General features: G+C 41.0%; 1 protein-coding gene across 1 annotated transcript; it reads left to right on the top strand.

The window, feature by feature from the left end:
* Positions 1-538: 538 nt before the first annotated feature.
* Positions 539-26,560, top strand: LOC101171137 (kelch-like family member 5). Its single transcript, XM_023956525.2, has 13 exons — positions 539-2,864; positions 5,379-5,555; positions 11,543-11,679; positions 12,146-12,342; positions 13,507-13,719; positions 16,864-17,050; positions 18,333-18,557; positions 19,211-19,286; positions 19,496-19,582; positions 21,182-21,256; positions 21,620-21,757; positions 22,994-23,165; positions 23,980-26,560. Exons 1-13 carry the CDS (start codon positions 2,269-2,271, stop codon positions 24,034-24,036), a joined length of 2,337 nt encoding a protein of 778 aa, XP_023812293.1. The 5' UTR covers positions 539-2,268; the 3' UTR covers positions 24,037-26,560.
* Positions 26,561-26,850: the final 290 nt, after the last annotated feature.

Below are 26,850 nucleotides of genomic sequence, written 5' to 3'. Positions count from 1 at the left end.
TGCTGCATTGCAGATGGGGTGGAACACGTGAAATGGGGAGGAAGGCTGTAACGGTAAGATTGATGCCAATAATGGTAAAGGGAAATGGTTTGCTGAGAAAGGGGGGAGCAGAATAAGATGACCAAGGCGCTGTGTCCATGCTATTGTTGGCGCAGGACTGAAAGTGAAATTCTGTTTTCAAGGTCAGTTGGGTCCTTATACAGAAATAATTCCAAGTGAAGCTGGCTGCTTTTTATTTTCATTGGCTTAGAAAAATTGTCTGGTCCTTCAGAGGACCATCGTATAAGAGGAAAAAATTCAGTCACCTGCCGAGAGGAGTAAAGGAAAACAGCAAGAGGGTTGATAAAATTGATAAAACAATGATTTTCTTCCATTTTTTTATGGTTATCTTTAAGAATGTTCAATGATTGCTGTGGATGAACATCTTACTAAGTGCATCCAAAGTGTCCTTTTGCCCTTTAGAAATAAACAGTATAATTATGTATTACATATATTTGGTGGAAGAGAGCAGAAAGGCAAAAAGGATCAATTCATTATAAAATCCAGTTTACTTCAGAAAAGAATAAAAATAATTAACTTATTTGAAACTGATTTGGAACAGATTTATTTTAGGCAAATATCACCCAAAAAAAGTACAAAAGAAGACAAACAAGAGAGATGTCATGGATATACCAAGCTTAAGATGATTAGTCATTCGTTGTTTAGAAAAAAAAAATTGAAGTAAAATAAATATATATCCATATAAATACATGTTCAGACAAATGCAAATTATACTTTTAATTAGATACAATACATGACCCATTGAATCCATGAAATTTGAAGTTTATCAACTTTAAGTGGCGCTTTAATTATGATTATTCCATTTTTAGGAAATATCAAAAACCTGTGTCATTTTCGACATAGATTCTGCAGAGAGGCAGGAGTACATTAGAAATTTGCCTCTAAATTGTGGGTGAAACTGTTGGCACCTGCGTCCCGAACAGCTTGAGCCAGATGTCAGCTCGGACAAAGAAGATGAAGACGTATGGATCTAGTCGTCTACAAGTGGATGCATCGGAATAGATTGGAGCAGGGAGCTTGTGGCCCACTGATTGTTGCACCTACATTACAGCTACAAGCTTTTTCCAACAGCATTTTTTCATCTGCTCCCGATTCCCAACTATTTAAATACTCAGAAATGCAATTTTAAGCTTAATTTTCTTTGATTACAGTATGTCCTCCATCGTGAGAAAAATGCCATGTTAAAAACACAATTTTCATTGGAGTGGGTGTGTGACGAACATTTTAATACAATGCCTTACTCTTCATTTCGTCGCAAAGAAAATCTAAATATGTTTTTACTAGGGGTGTAATGATTCATTTAAACAATGATTTGATTCACGTCACAATTAGTGGTTGCTGATCTGTTTCATAGTCGATATTAGCTCAGTTGGAAGGATCTTATTCAATCCAGTCAATCCGACCTCATATCGATCCAGGACATCATTAGTGAAAGGTTCGACCAGGGGAACAGGTGAAGTTTTCCAAATCACATGTAAATTTAATGTGTACAAGCAAACAAGTAAACAAGATTTAATGGCACCATTCACATTTCAGTTTCATTAAGTTCAGCTCACTGTTGTTTTTCCACAACAAAATAATGCAAACGAGACATTAGAACATTCTACCACACTGTATGGTCACATGACTGCAGAATTCAGTGCTACAAAGGACTGGAATGATGGCCTGATCATTTTTTGCTGCCATCACGTGTGTGTTGTCCATTGTGATGACACTTGGTCATTTTTACCTCAGTAAAATGAACCTACGATGTGTCAATCCAAATGGTATATTGATTATCGATTTATCTTATTTTGAAACGATTTGATAATGGGTTGGTTAGATTCAATTAACAACATGCCTCAGACAGTTTTTAGAAAGTGCTGGAGGCTGCATATTATTGACTTTATGAAAGAAGCCTATAGACCACTGAACATTTAAACAGGGGCTGTATTTGACCCACGGCCGGACTTTGGACATGCCCTTTCTCATGTCTGGTTGGAGTTTTAAGTTCTTTTAAACTCTAAACAGACCCCCTTTTCCCTCCCTTCCTCTCTCTCTCTCTGTCATGCTCCGCTTTCGGTCCATATACTCCGCGTGGTTCCGCTCTCTCACTCGACTCGCGGTTACCGGGCGCACGGTTGCCAAGAGAGACGCGTGTGCAGCCACATCGGTGGAAAAAACGGCACGGGATCTCCCCCCGCCATTTCCTCGTGTAATAGCCCTGGAATGTCGTGTAGTGGATCGGGCTCTTCCTCGCGGAAGGAGTTCGATGTGAAGCAGATCCTTAGGATCCGATGGAGGTGGTTCGGTCACCCCGCGGTTCCTCCGCCTCTTTCCCCGCCGGTGGGAGATTACCTCGCCAGGAGGAGGACGGGCGGCAGCTCCGGGGAAGGACCGTCCGTTAGCGGCTGTAGCAACTCCAATTCAGCCAGTCTGAACCACAGCTCGGGGAGCCACAGCGGACTGGTGGCCAGCGGCAGCGCGGGCTCGAACCTGTGCAACGGCAGCAACAGAAAGTTTGCCGAATCGGCGGGGAGTCGAAGCGGTCCGGGGGGAGCGACGTTCGGAGCCACGGGGAACTCCTGCACGCGCTCCTTCAGCCACCCAGAGTGCAGAGGCTCGTGGGTGTCCCCTCCGCTCCCCCGTCGCCCTCGCCAGGTGACAAACATGGAGCCCCCTGTCGAGGCCCCGATGCCCCACTTAGTAGCCGAGCCGTCGGCTCATGGCGTGGTTGAGCCGGAGCCTGAGGAGGCTGCCTTGGCGGCGGCTGTGGGCGCGGAGGAGAACAACAACCACCCGGAAACAGACACGAGTTCGTGCAGGTAGGATGGAGATGGAGATTTTATAGTGTCATGGTATTAATAAAAGCTGTGAAAAATACTTTATATTTTGTTTTACAAAAGTCAAAAATAGTAACTTTTGGAAAAGTTTCGACATCAAATGTTCCCCAATGTGGTCCTTTTTTTAAGTTAGTGGAAATAATCCGCTCACATGAAAAGTGGAAACTGAAGAAAATAGTTCTACTGTCTGATTTGGATGATGCTAATCGTTTACTACTTTTATGTGAAAAACCTACAAAAATTGAAAAGAATTACATCGAAAAGTACTATTTTGACTATGACTCAATATGCAAGACTGTAATTGCATATATATATATATATATATATATATATATATATATATATATATATATATATATATATATATATATATATATATATATATATTCCTTATGCAGTCTTCGTATTAAAGACAACTATTCATATGTTTTCTCCTAGTTTTCCTTAATCTCAGATAAGTCTCTTTTTTAAGACTTTTCTTATTGTCACTGCTGATATAGTTTCTACGAGGGAAACAGTAAATGATTATGGTTTACTGTTGTGTCAAGTTTCAAATCATATCTTCGTTAATTATAATGGGTGTTAGGCAGAGCAAATTACTCCTCACACATGCGTAAAACCGGTAGGTAAACAAAAATAAAAGAACACATTTTGAATTACATGCATAAAGCCTTGGACATCTTGTGGTTGCCATACCAACGCAGAGATTAGTGTACGTGCGGTTTGGGTTCCTTACATGGATGATTGTGCAGTTGTGTGTGCGACCCATTCCTCTTCTTTTGAGGGTTCCTGCGTACTCCAAGAACCAGGGTGCCATGTTTCTGAAGGGGATCGTGGGAAGCGATGCATATGGAATCTCAAAATGTCTTAAGGCTCTGCTGGGCTCAGCTCCGCTCAAGCCCCCCCCCCCCCCTTTTTTTTTTGAGGCTACACCAAGCTGTGCCCCGTTTAATCCTGCTGTGCTTTATTTCATTACCCTCTTCTCCCTCCTTCTGTCTCCTGTTCATCCACGCCCAACCCTGCACCATTCATTTGGCCTCTCTATTTCCTCCTGTCAATAGCCATGGAAGTGTGTGTGTGGGTGTGAAAGAGTGAAGCAGGGAGGGAGAATGACAGTTGGCGGACTGTCCTAGCTTGATGCAGGGATTTAACAATCTGTCTGCTTGGTGAGAACCTCCTTCTTTCCACTCGTCCTCTCCACCTCTCTGTTCTATGTTGAGTGCCCACCAGGCTCCGTTCGGGGGAACTGGAAGGCAGTGTTCCCCCACTTCAAAGTCATCTCCTCTGGCAGTATTTAGCCACACCATTCATCTATATACACACATGCACACACACACACCCCTGCACACTCGAGGACAGGAAAGCTCGCCAAAAAAGCTTCCTTTGAGGGTTTGATCTGGATAGGGAAAAGAGGAAATTGAGACAGAAGAGGATGACATGATGAGGTGGAATGAAGGGAGTGAATGATGAGATTAGCTCCAGATGTAAAAGTGGAGACAGGAGAAATGTAGAGGAAGGGAGGAGGAAGACTCTGGTTACAAACATATCAGATTCAAGGCACACATGCAAGCAAAAAGACTAAAGTAAGTGCACGCCATGTGCACCAGTTTTGCTCTTAACTGTTTTTTGGCTCTTCTCAGAGAAACAAACATCACTAATAAATGCGGAAAGAGTGTTTTTATTATCTTTCAGAATAAAACATTCAAATAACTTCATTCTCAACAAATACTTGGAACGAGTTTCCATTCTTTCTCTGTTGGTTAGAATAAATGGAAAATTGTAGTTTATCACAGTTTGATGGAGCCCCATCACACCATGAGGCTTCAGAAATCTAAAAGTGATTTATATCTTTTCCGTCTGTGGAATTGCAGTCATTTTCCAGTGTTGGTTTTATGTTATTCTGGGCCAATTCTGACACTTTTGTTGTTGGGGGGGGAAAAAAAATAAAATAAAAGTCCAGTGTTGAGTCATAAGTTAAGTGCTGTTCTGGGAGCTATAGCGGCGGAAAATTCTTGAGTAGCTGTGGTCCTCGTTTCTAAGAAACCCAAAACCAGAGTGTGGACTCACACCTCCGGCTTTGCTTTTTTTTTTTTTGTTTTATGCAGGTTTGACCCTACCTGGAAGTCTGTTCATTAATGTGTTACTGCCGCACTCAAGCCCCAAACTGCTTGCAATTAAATGAAACGGGGTGAATTACAGTGTATTTAGAGCTCAGCTCCCGCTTTGATTTTAATTGGCTTGTTCTCTTTTTAAGTGTTCTATACTTGTCTCTCCTTTTGCAGCTTGTAACTAGACCATCAAAAAAGGCTTTTGTATGCCCCTGGCAACATATAGTAACCCAGTTAAAATCAAATAAGAAGGAGTTTGCTTAAGAACATGATGAGAAAAAAATTCTGATGTCTGTCAAGACGGACTTAAGCAGCTTAGACTTTCCTTTCACCCCTTTGAACAACAGAGAAACATCCCTTTGTTTTCCTCTTTGTCCTGCGTTCACAGGACGTCCAACAGCAGTGCCACACTGTCTTCATGTGTGTCGATGGAGCCAGAGGACTGCATGTTCACCGCTTTGTCTCATGCTGACGTGACGTTCCGCAAGATGGAGGGCTATTTGAGGTCAAGACAGCTGTGCGACGTCATCCTTGTGGCTGGAGAGAGGAGGATACCTGCCCACAGGTGAAAGCACAACAACTAAACAGTCTCTGAATGTATATTATTAACTTAAATAAGTCAATCTGCAGCTGTCATTGGAAAAAAAGTTGACACTCGATGTGCAGTGTCACGTCTGGAAAGCATTTTTTTTTTTTTTTAAATGCAGCAGCTCCAAAACAACATACAAAAAGTCCTTTCTATTTTTGTCATATTTCTGCATCACATGAACTATAGTTAGCAGTCTCTTGTGGGCCACACAGCACTCATCTGCCTTAAAGCCCACAATATCCTGTTCTGGTTTGTGTTTGCTTTTGGCATATGGCCATTGGTTTGCACATACCAGCAGGAACATTCCTCTTCTCTCAACGCTTTCAACTTCTGTCCCATTTGACAAAATCAAGCACGAGAACCATATGTACCGGTAACAACCCCTCTGCCGTTGTTGTGTATACTGTACATGTGCTCTTTGCTGTTTAATGATGTGGGAGTAAAGGCCCGTACACACCGGGACGAATATTCGCCAGGCGTTATTCGCCAGCGTTTTTGAGCCGAGCGAACATGCAATTTCATTCCCTGACATTAGATGGCGCTTAATGTAAACAGAAATACTCCTGTACACAAGGTGGCGCTGCGCAACTTTACGCTTCTTAAACTCGCTTTTCCCTCAGAAGAAGAGAGCAAGTATTTACGCACTTGTCAGAATAATACAAAGAAAACGTGAATATTTCAAGCACCAGTTGCTCCAACTGGTGCTTGGTTCGGGGATATTTTAGAATGTCCGTCATTATTTCTTCGTGGCTGTGTAGATGCAACTCTGCGTCTATCTTCTTCGCTGGTATGTGTGCTCAGCAAGGCAGTTTTGTGTTTGAGTGCCCCCAAGTTGTGTTTTACTGTAACTTCAGAAGCTCCAGACACGTGTGCAAAAGCGCCGTTCTCATTGGTCGAATAGATTTCGACGCGACGCGTCAAAAAAAAGAAACGCCTCGGGTTCGTTTTTTTTTTTTTTGACGCGTGGCGTTTTTTCGCGTCAGTGTGCACACTCTTATTGGTGCCCTTTGTTTAGTCGCGAGGCGTTAAACGTCGGCGAAAATCGCGCGCGAAATTTGTCCCGCTGTGTACGGGGCCTAAGACTTGTGCGTTTATTAAAGTTGGTCTGCTGGCAATTAACTCTTTGTATTTGTACAGCCTCCTGTTTTTAGGATAAAACCTTAATCTTTTTTTTCTGTCCTCTTCTTTCTTTTTTAATTTTTTCTTTGCAATTTTCAGAGGGCTCCTTAAATTAATCAAAGTCACAAAGTTTTGCAAAGAGCAACATTTTTAAATACTCATGAAAATGTAGAGCACACAAACCCACACATGACAAAACGTGACCCAACTTCACAATCCTGTCCAGAACTTTTCCTGTGAATTAAGGATCCACTTCAATAGAGATTTGACACATGGTGCATGAAAACCTCATTGTAAACCCATCATGTTGTATTTTGTCTATATGGCAGCAGTGGTCGACCTCTGATCCGAAGATTGCAGGTTCTGTTCCCGCCTTACTCAGCCATGTGTTAAAGTGACCCTGGGCACTTTAAAGGCCCGTACACACCGGGACGAATATTCGCCAGGCGTTATTCGCCAGCGTTTTTCGCCACGTTTTTTGTGTTCACACCCAGGCGATTTTCGCTGACGATGAGCCGAGCGAACATGCAATTTCCTTCCCTGCCATTAGATGGCGCTTAATGTAAACAGAAATACTCCTGTACACAAGGTGGCGCTGCGCAAATTTACGCTTCTTAAAGTCGCTTTTTACTATGAAGAAGAGAGCAAGTATTTACGCGCTTGTCAGAATAATACAAAGAAAACGTGAATATTTCATGCACCAGTAGCTCTAACTGGTGCTTGGTTCGGGGATATTTTAGAATGTCCGTCATTATTTCTTCGTGGCTGTGTAGATGCAACTCTGCGTCTATCTTCTTCGCTGGTATGTGTGCTCAGCAAGGCAGTTTTGTGTTTGAGTGCCCCCAAGTTGTGTTTTACTGTAACTTCAGAAGCTCCAGACACGTGTGCAAAAGCGCCGTTCTCATTGGTCGAATAGATTTCGACGCGACGCGTCGAAAAAAAAAAAGAACCCGAGGCGTTTTTTTTTTTGACGCTTTGACGCATGCCGTTTTTTCGCGTCGGTGTGCACACTCTCATTGGTGCCCTTTGTTTAGTCACGCGGCGTTAAACGTCGGCGAAAATCACCGGTGAAATTCGTCCCGGTGTGAACGGGCCTTCACACATGGGTGGCTGCCTGGAGCGCTGAGCGGGTCTCCCTTGGGGGGTCCTGACTCGTACCTGGGGTTGGGGCGGGGGGATGCCCGGAACTCCTGGGTGGTGATGGGGTGCTCGTCTGGGGCTGTGGGTGCCCTTCTCGGGTCGGGCCCTGCGTTGGGCTCTTCCGGTGCGGCGGGGGGGCTGTTCTCCTGGTTGGGCTGGGGCGCCGCTCTCTTTCCCCCGTGCTTCCCTGCTCTCTGGCTCTGGGGGCCTCGCGGCGGTCCTGCTGGTCCTGGCCTGGGTGGCGGATTTGGTCGCCCGGGGGGCGGTTGTCCCCTGCCTGCTGCCGTGTGGCATTGGGGGGTTCTGGCTGCCGCTGCTGCTGCGGCGGGGGTCTGGGTGTGGGGATGGCTGGGCGCTCCTCCTCCTTCTTTTCACATTCCACCATCCATTTTAGAAGAACATAAACACTCACCTGAGCACAGGTGTTAGCTCACCTTTGCACTAATAGTTTGCATAATTGAATGAATGAAAGATTTCACACTAGTTGGTTTAAAGGCATAGGTATGCATTCGTGAACACTATCTGTTTTGTGTACATGTTGACATGTGGACATTTTTGCAGCTAGCAGGTGTGTTGATGACATTTGAGTGTGTGTGTGGACAGGCCCCGCCCTTTTTGTACTACATTTGAGCCTTGCCGTAATGATAAACAACCAGTAAACTTGTCTGCTCTATGCTGCTTCATGGTCTTATCCCCCCCTCCCACTATCACCCCCCCCCCCCCCCCCCCTCTCTCTAACGTCCCTCTCTCTTCTTCCCTCCTTTCCTTTTCCGTCCGGTCCAACACCAAAGATTTTCAAACATAATTGAAATTGATAAAGTTTGGTCTCAATTACAAAAGGGGTTTATTCAGTCATGCCTTTGGTTTGTCTGAAGATTAATAACCCCTCTTGTTAAAGTAAAATATGTCCAACACAAGAGGCCTCAGCTCTCATCTGTCTGCCCAGCTGTTGGACAGGACAAGTTTAAAAAAAATAAAAATAAAGTGACCCTGGGCAAAACATCACTCCTGGTGGTTCCAGTGTTTGGTGCCAGTGTTTGGCGAAGCCGTCATCGGTGTGTGTGAATGGTCAAATGGGACTGTGACTGTAAAATATACGCCATTTACCGTATGTGATGGCTTTCAAGATCTTTCATGATCTTTGTTTTATTTAATTGCTATTTTCAACAGTTCATTGTATCCCATAATGCCATAAACACAGACTTAAAGATTGACTCCGATCATCTTTTGATCGGTTGTAAAAGTGTTCCCAGTGGTCCTTAAAAAATGGTTTTGCAGTTTTTAGTCATAGTGTGTCGTTTTCTAGGACAGTTTCTGCGGGGTGGCAGGAGTTTATTAATAATTTGCATTTGAGTTTTAGGCAGGACTGTTGGTGTTAGCCCGGCCTATTCCCATCATTCATCCGTCTTCGTGCTCTCCCTCTAGCTTACAGCCCCTCACAACATCAACCTAAAATTACTGGTGCAACAAAAATGGCGAGCAATATTAGAACTATCCAGCTGTACAGTTTTGATCCAGATGAGGAAAACTAAAACGTATTTGGATCTAGTTGTCTGTAAGAAGATGCATCATAACGGAGCAGAGCAGGGAGCTAGTGGCTTGCCATTGTAACTTGTACGTCACACTGGCAAGCTTTTTCCAACAGCATTTTTGTGTCTGCTTTTGATTTACAACAATTTGGGTAAAGAAATACTTAGAAATGCAATTTTAAGCTTAATTTTCTTTATATGTCTTTCATCATAAGAAAATTGCCCCAAGAACATGTTAAAAACACCAAAAACCCGTTTTTCATGTAAGTGAGTCTTTAAGTTATAACCATGCATACGGGGGCATACATTTGTCCACTAAGACTCATGATTATCTGCTGTTTTTGGCTCCACACAACAAACATAATGCTACAGAGCTGACCAACTTCTCTATTTTCTGAATTTTTCCAGCTTGTTCCACAAACCCACAAACATGTGGCAATCCCATGAGCCACATGGGTGTCATGACCAGCAGCTGCACACTGGCGTGCTTGGAGAAAAAGTCACGGGACCATACATCCCTTGTGGCTTCGTTATTATTTTCCTCGCTCACTGTATTCAAGGGTAGATGAAGTGCTTGTTCCAATTATTCAGTCTCACACTAGTTGTCAGTGTGCAGTTGTCAGCTTTTACCCTCCTTTCTTGAGATCGACTCCTCTGTTTCTTGTTGTCCTCGGGCATTTTGTCGTCTCGCTGCTGTCTCTGTTGTGTGACGCTTTCTGACTGTCCTGTCTTTCTTCAGCAGAGTCCTTTGTGTCTTATAACCTTTCTCTGAATGTTGGTTTTGTTTCTCCTAACAAGGTGGAGGCCCCATGAAAGCTAGAGTCTGTGGGGTGGTGGTGGAGGGTTGCTGTATTTGAAATCTTGCAGGAAAACCTCCTGCTGACTGTAGAGTGTTTTGACATTTTTGTCTGCACAAAACTCACAAACGCACCACAGGTACAAAGCTTGTCTCTGCTCCAGGCTATTTGTCAAGGTTTCACTGACACACTTAGCGATAAGGTTATACTCATGTGTATATACTTTAGACACGCTCGATGCTCGAACCCATTCTGCTCCCCCGTGAAGTCTCAAACACGGAAGGACGTGCAGCTTGGAGGTGAGGAAAGCTGCTGTATCACGTCTGAAGTTGTCTCCAAGCCACTATTCTTTGTCATCGGTTAATCTAAAGGGTATTTCTATAGTTCCCTGAAAAGGAGTTCAGCAGTAATCGATCATCAAGGTGGTGTCTTAATGGTGCAATCAATAGTAAAGAGTGGAATGACATCACTGGTTGAAAGGAATACAGTCCTCTCAAAGCTGAAACCAGGTCACAGTTGGCTTCGACGTGACTGATATTTATGTTTCACATCAGGTACCCCTCCGCCATAATTAGACCAAGGAATCATTGTCCCTTTAATTGTTCATCTTCTGTATTGATGATAACGTACAGTTTTAATAGGAGAGAGCCTTCTTTAGGACTTTTTTTATTCACAGAAGTTTTGTGAATGTGAAGCTTGATTAAAAAAAAATTTAAAGACCCACGCCAATGAAATGTTGGAATGGAAATGATTGTAGTTATTAAGTAAAATCTTCAGTGGTGGGCCACTAGCTCCCTGCTCCGCTGCATTCTGATGCATGCAGTTGTAGACAAATAGATCCATGTACGTTCTCATTTTCCTTGTCTGAGCTGAAATCTGGCTCAACACTGTACGGCTGGATAGCTCCAATATAGCTTGCCATTTTTGTTGCACTGGTAATGTATGGTTGGGTTTGTGAGGGGCTATAAGCTAGTGGGAGGGTTTACACAAAGGGATGATGGGAAATGAGGGAAGGCTTATTCCACGCTTACAGTCCCGCCCACAACAAACTACTGCAGCTCTGCTGTATGTCCCAAAAAACAACACAGGATTTCTGACTTTGACTAAAAATGACAATCATAATTAAAAGACTCATGGGAACATTTTGAAAATAACTCAAAAGATGATTGGAGTGGCACTTTAAATATCTACAAAATCCACAAGCTGGTTTTTCAGCTGCTTTCATTTTAATGTAATTGTTATCGTAACGGATTAAAGGCCAACGCAGATTAAGCTAAAGCTGCCTAAGCAATGCTTACAGGAACTGAAAATCTAACAGAAACCAAAAGGTCGTCTGTTCCTCTGTAACAGCTGTGCGTCTCTTCTCTGTCCTCCCCAGGCTCGTTCTGTCATCTGTGTCAGATTACTTTGCAGCCATGTTTACCAGTGATGTGAGGGAAGCCAAGCAGGATGAGGTGAAGATGGAAGGAGTAGACCCTGATGCATTGTGGGTCCTGGTTCAGTATGCATACACAGGTATGCACACATACCTACGTTTCCTTCATTATTTGTACATCATTGTGTACAATTATTAACTTTTTATACTACTTTCCTTTATTATGTACTAATTCTTTTTGATTGGAGATTTCTGATAAAAACGAGATTAATTGAACGTAATGCTGCAAAAATCAGTTAACGTATTTATCGGCCCGAGACATACAAAGAACATTTTTGTTGCTATAGCGTCATCACATATCACTATGTTACTTGAATCCACCTATAAAACTATCATTGTGCTCTTAAAGTGTGACATCATCAGCGTTTTAGGTGACCTATAGATGTGTCGTAGCTGTTTATACCTTTGGGAGACCCATGATTATTGTACTAATAACAAAGGCCACTCAAAACTGCTTCAGATATTCTAACTTGTATGCATAATTAATGAGAAGTATAAGATTTTCTGATTACAACAACATGATTTTTCTCTGTTCTTCTTGGCCAGGCCGGCTCGAGTTAAAAGAGGACACCATCGAGTCTCTGTTGTCAGCCTCCTGTTTGTTGCAGTTGTCTTCGGTTGTCCAAGCCTGCTGTTCTTTCCTTGTGAAACAGCTCCACCCGTCTAACTGCCTCGGCATTCGCTCCTACGCCGATGCTCAAGGCTGCAACGACCTGCAGAGAGCTGCTCACGCCTACACCATGGTGGGAGCAGACAGCACAGCCTGTTTAAATTGTAGTCTCAGCTCTAGGTCACCTTAGAAGTCATTATGAGCAAATAAACAAATTACCAGGATTAAAAATTAATGGTTGTGCGTTTTTTGGGGAAACATTACACTCACGTTAACCATTTAATTTTAGTTTATTTATAACTGTCTTCTTTACATACATCTTTCTTTTATTAGGTGTTGGTCACAGACAGGATTTTTCTTGACAGTATGTGACAGTAGATGCTTTTTAGAATAGGGTTGCCATGGTGACAGTGAAAAGCCTCCTTTATTTACTGGATTTTTCTTTTTTTTAACCCCTTATTTAGTCATTTCTTATTGTGTTGCTATTGTATCTTTCTTTGTCAGCAGCAATGTTCATGTGTCCTTCTTTCTAAGGAATAGTCAGTTATGATACTGTAAAAGGGCCTCTGGTTGGATGTTTGGCGCATCATTAAACACATCATTTACATGAACGCTACAGTCTTTGGGATTCATCAAACTAAAGGCTACACAGTGTGTACTTCTCCACCAGTGTAAGAGCTGAGAAACGGCTTTTCTGTGGCTTTTCTATGAGTTTCCTTAGATCTTTATCTTATAACAATATTGTGCAAAAAGCATCGAGCTCGATTTTACAAAACTTTAATTGAGAGCGGAAGCGTCGGCTGAGAGGGAACTCATTAAATTTTGTTGCCGACCTAAATCTCAGTCATTAAAATTGCAAAGGAAAAACCCACTTGCCTTGTTGACGATGGGAGTCGAACTCTCCCAGGCTTTTTGCATGTTTTTGTAGGAAGAAGGTCACATTTAATTAATGATTCTCTTAGCTATGAGTCTATAGTTAAGGAAAAATAGGAAGTAATATTGGAAAATTGGAAAATATTCCATTTTGATCATTTTATGACCATTTGTTGATCAAATAATTTACTGTTTATAAAAAAACACTTTAGACCTACACATTTGCCTTTGTCTTTATTTACATCATTTTTTTTATCTTTTACCTATTAAAGTCGTTATTGCTTTGTCAAACTTTTTTATTCTTTTCTCCTGATGCCTCCCACCTCATTGATGTGTTTTTTTCCAACTGTTTTTCATGCTATTCCCCTGATTTCTGTACCTTTCTCTGTCTACCTATCACTAAATTTCACTTTTTATCCACCAGGAGCACTTTTTAGATGTTATCGGAGGCCAGGAGTTTCTTCTCCTCCCTGTGGAGGAAATGGAAAGACTGCTCAAATCTGATGACATCAACGTGCCAGACGAGGAAACGGTGGTAACTTCTTTGTTAACCTGGGTCTCTCATGACGCTCCCACCCGCCATCTCCACCTTCCCTTGCTGCTGGCTCACGTCAGAATACCGCTGCTGCAACCACAGGTAAGAGCTGCAAAAATTCATAGATGCACATTTTGAAAAACATTGACAAACAAATAGAAGATGATTGTGTCCAATTTTAAAACCGGCAGATTTTTACATTAATTTTAAGCCTAAGATCTTCTATTTCTTATTTATTGATGTTTTGCTTCTAAACTAGCATCCAGAGAAGACGTTAAGTCTGATATTTTAGGAAAAAAAAGCTAAAACTCCAAATAGCCCAACAAGGAAAATACATCTTTAGATCTCTGCACATTATTTTTCCAGAGCTACTTCAAAAATACAAAGCAGAGATATTCTTTGTGAACAGACGTTCTAGTCAAAAAATACAACCGTCTTATCTTCTTTTTTAGATGTAGTTCAGATGAGTCTGCATAAAGATGGAAGCCGTGTGAACTGAACTTCTAATAGAAAATTGCTTATACTTTAATAGATTAGCAATAAAATGAAATGCCAGATATCCTCAGAGCTAATTCAGCTTTCATGTTTACTGTGTATGAGTTGTTATGGAACAGGTGCATAAGTGTCACATCATAGGTATATATGGTGGACACTGCGAAGATTAAGCTGATTTTATATTGATTTTGCTTGTGTCTGGACTTGTTCTTCTTCTTTACTCAAGAACTACACAACATTGTGTTTGTGGTGTTTTTAGCATGTTCTTGAGGAATTCTTCTCATGATGGAGGACATATATTAAGAAAATGAAGCTCAAAATAGCATTTCTTAGTGTTTCTTTATGCAAATCCTTGCGAATACAAAAAAGTTGGAAGAAGAGCCTTTTTGTGACGTAGATAATAGGCTAAGCAGGCAAAAAGCTCCTCGCTCCGCTTAACCCTTGTGCTATCTTAGATGACCCCACCCTTACCTTGACGTGTTATTCCTACCATGACAAAGGTGGATAAAAGTGGAAAGATTTCATGTAATCCATGGACACCAGTGAAGATCACAAATCATTGAAGAAAAAAGGGTCAACGCACTGTCTAGTGGGTCTAGATGACCCAACTCCCAACGTTAAAGTGCCTAGGATAGCACAAGGGTTACACCGAGAGCTCTCAGCAACAGAGAGGGCACAGGGTGCAGCCAGGGTTGCTCCCTGCTGACAGTCCCGCTAACATCTCGTAGACAAATGTCTAATGAACCACTGACCCTCTGCCGAAACTATGTCAACACATGTTTTTAAATGGGCTATAAACTGAAAAATCACAGTTAAAAGACCGCTGGGAACGCTTTTACAATAGATCAAAAGAGGATTGGATTTGGACTTCTTTTCTGACCATTTGAAGTTATAGGTGGCTAAAATGTTCAAAATGGTCATTAATCAGAGCTTTTCTTGGATTTTATCTCTTATTGCTGCATCACTTGTGTAAAAAATACAGACAAAATACAATTAAGTGTTTACAATGAAATACAGATTCCTTTTGGCAGCCTTGTGAAACTAATACTAGTAGAGTTGCATATAAACCTTCCAGAGTCTTCCAATCAATACTCATCAACCAATTACTCAGCTTTTTATCTTGGCTACTGGGCTTTTACTGATGCGGATACTATTAGTTCTCAAAGTTAACAGCTTTAATCCAGACTTCCGATAACTAGTGTCACATAAAGCACAGCATATAGATGTGGATCTTTGGTTTTGGAGCGCCAAACCTTTGCTTGACTGTAAGAGTGACGCACTCGGTCAGCTGCAATTCTGTTTTGGTAAAAGTGGGTCAAGGCAAAGAGAATCAGTTAACCAAAGAATGTTCACCTAATGTTAAATGAATTTACCAATCTAGGAAAAAAAGTCAAATCGGAATGAACAGGAACGTTATATCATCTAGAATGGCATCTACTTTAAGGGTGTCATATGACAGCAATGAGAAAACCAATTGTTATTATAAAATTGATTTTAGTTTAGAGGGAAAATTCTTTTACCAGACAGGCGAAGAGGCGCCTAAAGCAAAACTAAAAGCACACCTGGGAGGTGTTTGTGTCGCTGTGGGTGTGTTTGTTTTAAGCGGTTAGCACCCGCGTCGTCTTTTTTTCAAGCACCAGGATAACGCAGCGTCTGCAAGCCGCCCTGTAAAGAGAGGACGGGGAGCAGAAGGTGGGACACCTGATGTATTCAGTTTTATCTCACCCCTCCACATGCAGCCTGTCACAGCACGATGGATAAATGACTACAAGGGGAAGGAAAAATGTTTTTCTAAATCTGTCCTTCAGCAAATATGCACACATAAACGACTGCGCCTGTGTACAACTGAAGTGCGGGGTGATCCTTGCGTGAAAGCTGCTTATCCATTTGTCATGCTTGTTTTATGCTCTCCAGTTCTTGTATCCAAATTAGATTTTGCATCCAGTGACCAAATCCTTTTGATGGCGGTGGGCGAACTGGGAAGGGGGATAAAAAGGAAAGCAAGACGTCCAATGTAACGATTGTTTTGTTTGATTGGAATTTATTTATTTATTTATTTTGGAGCCTCGCTCAAGAGAGTTCAACCAGTAAACAAATAAGTGCAGACGCACAGAAATTGAAAAACCTGAAAATTGCTGGATATGCCAGGTAATCCTAACTGCTTGCCTATTGCCACACATGCGCACCAAGACACACAATCACATTCCTGTCTAAATGTAAATCATGTAATTCTTGCCTTCAGGGAGAACTTGTCTCCTGCCACCCTGTCTCTCACAGGCAGCCGTTTCCTCCAGATTTATTTTAAGAAACAGTCTGGCGGATCGAGGGCTTCATGCTGCAGCCTCCGGTTGTTTGTGTGCTCGTGTGTGTGTGTGCACGCGCGTGTGTGTGTTATGAGGTTAGAGGGTATTGACTTGAGCGCTGATGAGATGTTGAAAACAGATTAGAGTTCTAGTGTGTCAGATGATTGGTGTGTACATGCTTGTGCATGTAAGAGACCCAGAGAGGAGAGGGGCCACTAATAGCTGCTGGTGTGATCTGATATAATCTCTGAATCGATAAAAGAACAGGCTTTTTCAAACTCTCACCCCTCTCCCTCTTCAAAAGGAGCAGAAAACGTGTTAGCCAACACTATCCAGTTGGCCAGCATCCATATTTTTCTACAGTATTTTCACCTTGTGATTATGTTGTTATCATTTTCACAAGATCCAGTGTGTTGATATGTGAATCTCCCCCCCCCCATGTGTGCAGTTCTTGGCAGACCTGGAGTCTAATCCGCTCCTCCGTGACAGTGTGGAGTGTCAGCGACTCCTGATGGAGGGGATGAAGTATCATCTTTTGCCCCAGCGGCAGCCCTTGCTGCAGAGTCCCCGCACGCGGCCACGCAAAGCCACCGTGGGGGCCATGTTTGCCGTCGGGGGGATGGACGCCTCAAAAGGTATAAAAGACTGGAGTTGTGGGGTCAGTCCTTGACCTTTCTCCGAAGTGCAGAGTAAAAGGAGTCTTTAATATAAGTTGCTACGGAGCAAAAGCCACAGGAGCCAAGAAATGCATAATAAAGAAAACAACATATATAAGTCACTCAGGAATAAAAATCACACTTTTGGGAGAAAAGCGAAACACTTCTAAACAGAACTGCCTAGCCCGGTGTAATGATGCATTCACACAAATTGCATTTGCATCTTTTTTTGACATGCATCAAGTTCCATCCTTAATGCTTGTCCAAAAATGTTTACATAAACTAGACGCTCTAGTTGCATGTGGGAGAAGCTACCATCCAATTTTAGGCCTCATCCCTACAATGAAGCATTGACTATACATCTCATTTATAATGCATGGAAGACATGGAGAACGTGGAGAGATCAGATTTATATATTTTGAATAGCTCTACAAAAGTATCCATAATCATTTTTCCATGTCTGGGTACAGATTATGCCGTCTTTTTTTCTCTTTCTATACTGCAGGAGCTGCGTCTGAATGACGGCGCTATCAGCGCTATTTCCGTGTCTCTATAACCTAGTTTGATGAATTTCTGTTCTTCGATAGTTTGAGAAGAAGAAAAATAAAAAAACAAGAGTAATGTATCGATGCAAATCAGCAAAATACCATAAAGTTCAGGAGAACAACCAGATTGTCCTCCATGTTTGTTTTGGACGGTGCTTCTTCTTCTGTGGTGCTGTCAGGAGCAAATACTGATACACACACCTACAGTCCCCTCTAGTGGTTGTTAGTGGGAAAATAATGGATATATAAGCCAATTTTTTTATTTTTTCAAATTAACACATCAGTCGCTCTTGAGTATCGCCCACCTGACTAAACTATGCAAAAAAACGCGACTGATTTTCTGAAAAATACACTAATCAAAAGCCCTGCAAGAGGAAATCATTAAATGTCCTTCATGAAGGAATGAAATTAATGCTATAGAGTTATCATCAGATGAGAGCAGCTGTCTGTGGAAAGAGTCATAATGGCGTGCACTTTAGTCTGCACAGGAGCTGCAAAATGCATAGGCTTATGAATAAATGTGTCAGAGTGCAACAGTGCAGCCCATCATGCATAATACATGTTGTTGAACGGTTGTTTACATAATGATATGCAAATAGAACAAATAGTTCTGCAGCTGCAGAATCATGGTTCTGGCCTAAAAAGTGCTGAAATAAACGGCTCCTAATCATTCTTCATCTATTTATTGTCTTTTTCTTCTTTTTCTTTAAATCCAGGTGCCACAAACATTGAACAGTACTGTCTGCGCCGGGACACGTGGAGGCAGGTCGCAACCATGAGCGGGCGACGACTGCAGTTTGGTGTCGCTGTGCTTGACGGCCGTCTTTATGTGGTCGGAGGCAGAGATGGACTCAAGACTCTGAACACCGTGGAGTGTTATAGTCCTCAGAGCAAAACCTGGAGCGTCATGCCGCCCATGTCCACACACAGGCACGGTTTGGGTACGTATCTGTTTCACAACAAACCAAATGTTAAAGACCCACTCTGATGACATATTCAGGCTTAAAATTGCATTTTTGAGGATTTGACCTCCCTGCTCTCCTCTGCAACAGGGAGGGGAAGGGGGGCGGTGTTGCTCCATTCCTCAACTCAGAGGCAAAATTCTAATCCACTACAGAATCCATGTCCTTGAAAACTATACTTTTCTTTATTGTTTTGGCTTAAAATGGCATAATCATAATTAAAAGACCACCAGGAACACTTTGGAGTAAGTCTTTAATGGTTAAACTTGAGGACTTTTCATCAGCATTTCATTAATGTTCCACACCTCTGATATTAGTTCTGCAGAGGAAAAAGACACTTTAGTGTTGCAGCACAAAAACACATCGTTCTCCCAAATCACCTCTGAAGCCTACTGTTACTCTGACACGTTTTCCTAAGACCTGCTGTGCTGCTTGTACGTGTTTTGAAATGTGTTTGTGGAACGAAGACGAGGACTCAGACGCATCTGGAAGCGCAGATGTTCTGGCAGATAATTCCCTGCAGTCTTAATGCCCTGGATTTGGTTGCGCACGGAATGAAGTCACAGATCGTGCTTTTAAAGGTTGTAGGAGGTTTCCTGCTTTTTGACAGTGATCTACATCTGCCGCCGTAGGTGTGGCTGTTTTAGAGGGGCCCATGTATGCAGTGGGGGGACATGATGGTTGGAGCTACCTCAGTACAGTTGAAAGGTGAGCACAAACTTTGCAGTGATGTTTAACTTGTGGGCATTTACTCTAGACATGGGGCCCCTTAACTTTACTACCAAATGTCATCAGGTTTGTCGCTCTTTTAGTTTACTTTTAATGCATGACAGTAATAAAAATGCATTATTTAGAGAAAGATTTCAGTTTGTGAACAGATTTGGCTTCTTCTGTAAAGTGTTGGTTTGGTCTTCCAGGTGGGACCCCCAAGCTCGTCAGTGGAGCTTTGTAGCAAGCATGGCGACGCCTCGCAGCACAGTTGGAGTTGCTGTTCTCAATGGAAAGTAGGTGAAATATTTGCTTTCCTGACTTTTTTTTAACAGGTTGCATGCAATATTTAGTTGGAGAAAATCCTTTTATTTATTTTGGAAATATGCTTTGAATTTTATGTGATAAATCACCTCCTAACTGCATGACATTGGAAACTAGAATTCCTTTTTTGTGCTGCTGAAAAAAAAAGGACCACACTTAAGTTCTAAATCATCACTTTCCTGGTGACAAATAAAGACTTACATGAATAAAATTTGCATGATAAGAGAAAATCACATGTTTCACAGGGAGTTGACTCGTATATGAATATGATTATCAGCCTCCTTTGAGGAATTTAAATCAGTTTCTGCTCATAAATTTAAAAAGACAACGTTCTGTAGGACTTCAGAGGAAAAATATCCTCTTGATTTAATCTGGGTTTTGTAGTCAATCTTTTTAAATAAAGTTAATGTGCCTTTTTTAACAAAACATTGAATTCTAACTAGAGACGAACTTTCAGAATTAACATGAGCTAAAATACCATTAACATTATTTTTAGAAGCTTTTTAGTTAAACTGGATTAGATTATCAAAGAAAATTGAAAAATATGCTAGTTAAATAATGAAGCCAATATAATGTTTCAGTATTTTCCTCGTGTTGAACCTTCTGTTATTTGTTTCATTGGACAGTTGACCTTTCATGGTTAAATTTAGGTAAAATTTTGGAAAAAATAATGATTTAATAGATTAAGTCGTTTAAATAGAAGGCTGGTTGGAGAGAAAATTTTGTGTGGATCTACAAAGTTTGCATAAAGAAAAACGATGATGCCAAGATGGAATTTAAAATGTTCAAATATTTCAGTTAAACCAAAATTAAATTATTAAAAGTATTAGGAATAAAACTTGTACAAAGAATTTACAAAGGACTCTTAGTCTGCTTAAATGCACAGATTTAGAAGAAAAACCTGTCAAGCAGTCCAAGAAAAAGGAAAAAATGAACTGAAGGCAAATGAAATTGTTTTTTCACTCAAGTTTGATATGTTTGCATTATTTTTCTTTAAACTTGAAATGAACTTTAAAAAGAACATTCATTTTATAAGGAATTTTCTGAAGTTGTTCCCTTCTGACAGCTCTTTGATGGTGACAGTTTTGTAACAGATTCTCCACCTTTCATTAAAAACCCAGTTTATAACAAACCTACGAATATAATCAAATGGAAAAATAGAAATAAAGACCAAATCTTTGTTTTCATAGGTGATGTTTGGACAATCAGTGCGAGAGACGTAAAAAAGAATAGTGTAAAACAGAATTATTTTAAGCTCTGGAGGAGTAAAGGTGATTTAAAGAGCTGCTAAACCATGCAGTAATGTAAAATGGTCACCATTATTTGTTTTTGCTGTCATTTTCTAGAGAATCTATTATTTTCATTAATGGATCGCATGGTTATGTTATTTCCTGATGCCATAAACATTATAAATGATCACTTTTTGAATAAATATTTTATAATCAGGACCTTTAATGGAATATCTCAGTGATTCCCATGAATGTTAGCTTATTCTGACAACTTAAAAATGTCTCAAATTGTTACAATTCTAAGAATGCATTGATTTATGGTATAATGGTTTTGTTTCTTAGGCTGTATGCTGTGGGAGGTCGTGACGGCTCTTCGTGTCTGCGTTCAGTCGAGTGCTTTGACCCTCACATAAACAGGTCAGACAGCCGACTTGCAGTGGCTGCAGTTAATTTCCTTTGGCTGCTTTATTTCCTGTCTGCTATTGCATCTGAAGACAAGCCTCCATCCACCACGGTTGTGTATGAAGTCACCACAAGCATTCTTCAGTTGGATCTTTAAAAGTACTTTTTAAAACCATCTGGGGGAAAAAAAGAATTTATCTGTGATTTAATATTATCGTCTAAACTGGGACATTTTAAATGAGATGATTGAGATCTTTTCCAAGGCAAAAAATGTTATAAATGCAGCTTTTATTAGATCAGAATGCTCTTTCAAAGTTAATATTTTACTTTTTTGTGTTGTTGGTTTTTTTTCCTGATGGTTTTGAACACTATGTACAGATGGAACAGCTGTGCTCCCATGGCTAAAAGGCGTGGAGGTGTGGGTGTGGCCACGTGGCATGGTTTCCTGTACGCCATCGGAGGTCACGATGCTCCAGCTTCGTCTTTGGCCTCTCGGCTAAGCGACTGTGTGGAAAGGTGTGGCTGCATTCGAAAGCTTTTTTAATGTTTACGTGTCATGATGTTATTTTCCACCAAAACAGGGAAATATGAGACACTATTTTGCGTAGACGTGTTTTGCCGCTTTTTTAGAGCCATTTTTTTAATCCCTTTTACTTTGTTATTTTTTTTCTTTTACATAGTGATCTATTTCAAGATTAGACGCTTATTTTACAAACACTCACTTCTTTTCTCAAAACTCCTCCAGGTCAAATTTGGTTGCTGCTTTTTTTAAACAAAATATTTATATGTATTTATTTATTTATTTTTTACTTTTATTTTATTTACTTTTTAGGTTGTTGTTAATTGCTGCTTCCCAACATGAAAAAAAGTTGTCAAATTAACCTTAAAAGCCCAGAAGACAATTGTTCTTGGGTTCTCCAGGGATAAGCTTCTACTCTTCTCATGTTTGCTGTGTGAGCTGTCATTTTTGTTGTTTTTGTTAGGTTGGGAGAGTTTTCTGGAAATGAGTTTTCTTAGTGTCTCAGTCGTAGTTCTTAATCTCCCTTTTCAACATCTGCATCTGCAGTAAAAAAAAAAGTTGTTTTCTATTTAATAAATTCTTTGTTGGGAAGTTAGAATTAACTTAGCGTAGACCCAGGCTTCTCTTGAACCCATCTTAGACAGACAAAATGCCATGTTTGCATACTTAAGGGTTTCAGGAGGCTAAAATGGATTGTTGTGTCCATATAAACAGAATTAAGTGGGCTGCGCTGTCAGAACAGGTGTGGAACTCTGGAAAAAAAAGAAGTTCTTTGATTCAGTACATTAAGCTTAAATCTTTTTGTTTCTTAACAATTTTAAATCAATCAATCAAAAACCAAGTATTTTATTTGTGTTTAGTATTTTCATTGAATCTTTGTGAAGCCTCTTTGCCTCAGACGTTGGTAAAGTCCTTTTTAAATTTAGTCTCTGCACGCCCAATGATTTCATTACATTTTTCATTAGCTGCTGGGTCCAGTAAACAGTCACCAGCAGGAGACTTGCAGCGAAATGAAGAGCTGTCATGCTTTCATTGATTTTCTGTGGTGATTCCATCTGCTTCCAGCGATGATGCACAGCTTTGTTGTATCGCTTCCTAGTGTTAGCTCCAAATTAAACACGAACATTTAATGGGTTTTGATTCTTGATGTAAAAAAAAAATGTTGTTTCAAAAACTGTTGATTTATAAGCAACATGGTCTGAATAAAGTGGGTTTCACTATTGTATTTGCAGATATGACCCGCAGACAGACATGTGGACCGCTGTAGCCCCTATGAGCCTCAGCCGAGATGCTGTTGGCGTTTGTCTCCTCGGCGACCGCCTCTATGCTGTAGGCGGGTATGATGGACAGGTGTATCTCAATACTGTGGAAGCCTACGACCCTCAAACCAACGAGTGGTCACAGGTATTGCATACAGATATATAGTTTTGGTTTGTTTTTTATGCTGTTAAGCAGTGTTGTGATAAGAATACCAAACATTGTATCTCGTTCATCTGAAGCAGCTGACCTTCCTCCGCGTCCTCTCCACCAGTCTTCTTTGTCATTTAAATGTGTGTTTTCCCCGAGCTAATATTGTCCTTGCTGCTGTAGGAGGTTGAGGGGACTTTTGAAAAGTTCAACTCTTCCTGCAGCTCTCAAGTATTTGGATCACTCTTCCATTTATACCTCATCTCCTGCAAAGCCTCAAAGGTTTCTCCACCAAAGTCGCTGGGAATGTGACATTTTAGAGACTGGCACCATGCTGACAACAAGAGAGGTGTGGGTGTGTTACAGCTGACAGACAGATGGGAATAAATCAAAACCACAAAATGAGCTCTCTATCATTTGGTAGAAACTAACACACACACACACAAAAAAAAAGATTTGTGTTACTTTTTCCCAGGTATCATCACTTCTGCTTGTTTTTTGCAGAAAGTTGTCAAAGGGTAAACAGTTGAGTCCAAAACTGTTTTGTTAGATCGAAATCCTTTTAGTGATTTAATTAAATGCTGTTACATTTTACCAATAAGAATAAGAAAAACCTTTATTTGTCCCTTTAAGAGAAAAATGCCTGCTTGGTCACTGGTCACTTATTCCAGTTCTCATATACAGTCGATGAGTAAAACTGGATTTTAGAAATGACAGCACAGCTTCTCATACGAACAATTTAACTGGAGCTGCATGTCAGATTTCCTGTTTGTGCCCATCTGTGATTCCTGTTTACTCTTTTGTGTTTCAGGTAGCGCCTCTGTGTCTGGGCAGGGCAGGTGCTTGTGTGGTGACCGTCAGACTGTAAAAAAAAAAACAAAAAAAAGACTTTCAATGGCAGACTGCACAGGATTGGGCTCAGAGACTGTCTTCATCGTCCCTGCTGAAAATTATGAACACTCAATGATCCAGCTGCACACAAAACATCCTTTCTGGTTTGTTTTTATATTTATGCACACCATTTATATTCTTGGGAGAAATTGTGTTGAAGTTTGACTTCAGCATCCTGACAAATGTTCACATCTGAGCGACTTCCAGCAAGGACCGAGCTGCCACCTGCACACACAGGGAAAACAGATCTGCTGCTTTTATCCAAGTACAACAGAACTGCTGTCTTACAACTTTAGATTTTCTGCCTATTAGATTTTTTCCTCTACACAAACTATCTCACCCTGACAGAGCTGCTTTCAGCATCTATTTTTGCTGACAAATGGGTGAGATTGTCAAGAATGCCTCACTGTATGCTCCCTGCTCTCCTTCCACTATCTGATGCTGTTATTTTAATACCTTCCCCGGTATTTTTATGCTGAAGTTGGCAAGTGAGTATCTCCGCTTGGCTGCTGTTGTGCGCACATTTCTGACAGAAAGGGTTTTGACATAATCAGCACGAGCTTAAAAACAGCTGCTCGCTGAAGAATGGCGAGCGTCTTCATTCAGAGAAAACACTTTGTACTTCGCCTGACGTTTTTCCTGTGTTGCATCAGATCTGAAGCTTCTCCAGGTGGAGAGGCCTCTTTTTTTTTGTTTGCAAGGTCCACAAAGAAGTTGTCAAACTTCGTATTTTTGTATTCATTTTTAATTGTGCTTTTCTGATTGTTGCATACAAAGTTTGTAAATGTGAAAAAGATTTAGTCTGCAACGTTAATGAGTTTTTATTGCCATCTTGTTTTTTTGTTGCCATTTTTTTCTCCATGTCAGTTCAGCCTTTTTGTCTACCAGCTACCTTTTTCTATTCTCAATGTTAGAGTCCCACTACAATCATCTTTTGGTCTATTTTTAAGAGCGTTCCCATTGGGCTTTTAATTATAATTGCGCCTTTTTTTACCCCCAAAAAAAACTTCTGTTTTCACTTTCTGCCACTAGCTTACAGCCCCTTACAAACCCAGCTTAACATTACCAGTGCAACGATATTTGGGAAGCAATATCAGAGCTTTCCAGCCGTACAGTTTTGATGCAGATGCCTGCTCAGATGAGGAAAACGAAGATTTACATGGAGCTAGTCATCTGCAAATGGATTCATCAGAATGGAGCAGAGCAAGGGGACATTTTTTTATCTGCTCCTGATTCACAACAGTTTGAAATGCAATTTTAATTTTCTTTATGAATGTCCTTCATTAGAAAATTGCCCCAACAACATGTTGAAACTGTGATTTTCATTGCAGTGGGTCTTTAAGCCATTGTGTGGATGTTTGTGTAAAAAGAACTGTTCTGTCTTCAAAGTCCGCAAGGAGTCCCTTATCTTAAATGAGAATCTTCCTTCCTACATTCCCTCCTCCACACATTTTCAATCCCCTGCTTCACTCTCCTTATCCACGTTTCCCTTTTCATCGTCGCACACACATCCCCGTACAGATGCCTGCGCCATTTCCTTCTACAGCTGGACGGAGCACACAGCAGACCATGTAATGAGACCATGAATTTAATCATGTCAATTCCAACGGCGCTGACATTTTGTTTGATGTCATGTTCAGAGGGTTATTAGATTTGAAGCAAGTATTAGATGAGAGGAGGAATATAAATCTAGGAGATAAACTTGTGTATTCTTACTCGTTGTTTGTGACTAGATTTACGACTGGAATGACGCACAATGACTTCGTTGTTGTACATCTGTGTCTTTTGTTTTGTTGGTTTTTTTTGTACAGTGCTGGTATAAAGCGTGTTCTTCAGTAAGAGTCAAATCAAGCACCCTGTCAAGAGCTGACAGATGTGGGGCTAATGTAGCCCCAAGAATCCACTTTACATTCAAACATGACAGATAGTACACACTCCCATCTGTGCATAAACGGCTGAAAGCCGAGCGCCCCAGGATCTGTGGATGATTGAAAAGCAACCCAAATTTTTCAGCATGACGTCTAAACGGCTGAGACAGGCAAGCTGGTAATTTCCTGCAGCTGAGCTGATGCTTCTCCCCTCTCGTGTACCGGGGCTTTATTTTGTTTGACTCACCTTCTAACCCGCCTGCGGTTTTCTTTCGTATTTCCACTTAGAGCTCAGTAGAAGGCATCTTTACTGTGTTTTTGTGTTTACAGGCAGTTAAATATTATTTAAAAAGGGTACATTCCAAAATATGTCAAAAGCTTATATTTATTACTATGTATATAAAGATACAAGTCTGTACATGTTTTTGTGAAAATGATAGTGAATACATTTATGTGCTTCTTTTTGTACCACGAATTCCGATGAAGAATTCAAAATACGCTTTATTGATCTACAACATAGACAGCTGGTGCCACAGATGCTCCTCTGGTTTACCTCTTTAGTAATTCTGTACATGCAGTAGATGCTGCTGCTTAATGATCTTTTATACAATAAAGTCAAAAAGTGATTTAAAACTTGTTTTTATTTTTTCCACCCTGTCTTCCAACAGCACCATCTACCCTTGTTTACAGTGCAGATGTTTTCGCAGGCAGCCTGCATTCGTCACAATCACTATAACTGTCATCACGTTGTAAATTTGTTTATGGGCGGCTCGTTTCTCCTGCAGCACCCCCATCAGTGCAGCTCTACTGGTGGCCTTCGCGGTTCAGTGGTTTGGTCTGCTCAAGCGTGGCTTTGCATTTATTTTCTGTGCCTGGAAGTTCATACGGAGGCTCGTTACTCTTTAGGAGCGCCTCTCCTCACT

Source organism: Oryzias latipes (assembly GCF_053564925.1).
Source record: "Oryzias latipes strain Hd-rR chromosome 1 unlocalized genomic scaffold, Olatipes_Hd-rR_3.1 chr1_Y".
Lineage (NCBI taxonomy): Eukaryota > Metazoa > Chordata > Actinopteri > Beloniformes > Adrianichthyidae > Oryzias > Oryzias latipes.
This window is presented reverse-complemented; position numbering and strand designations above follow the sequence as displayed.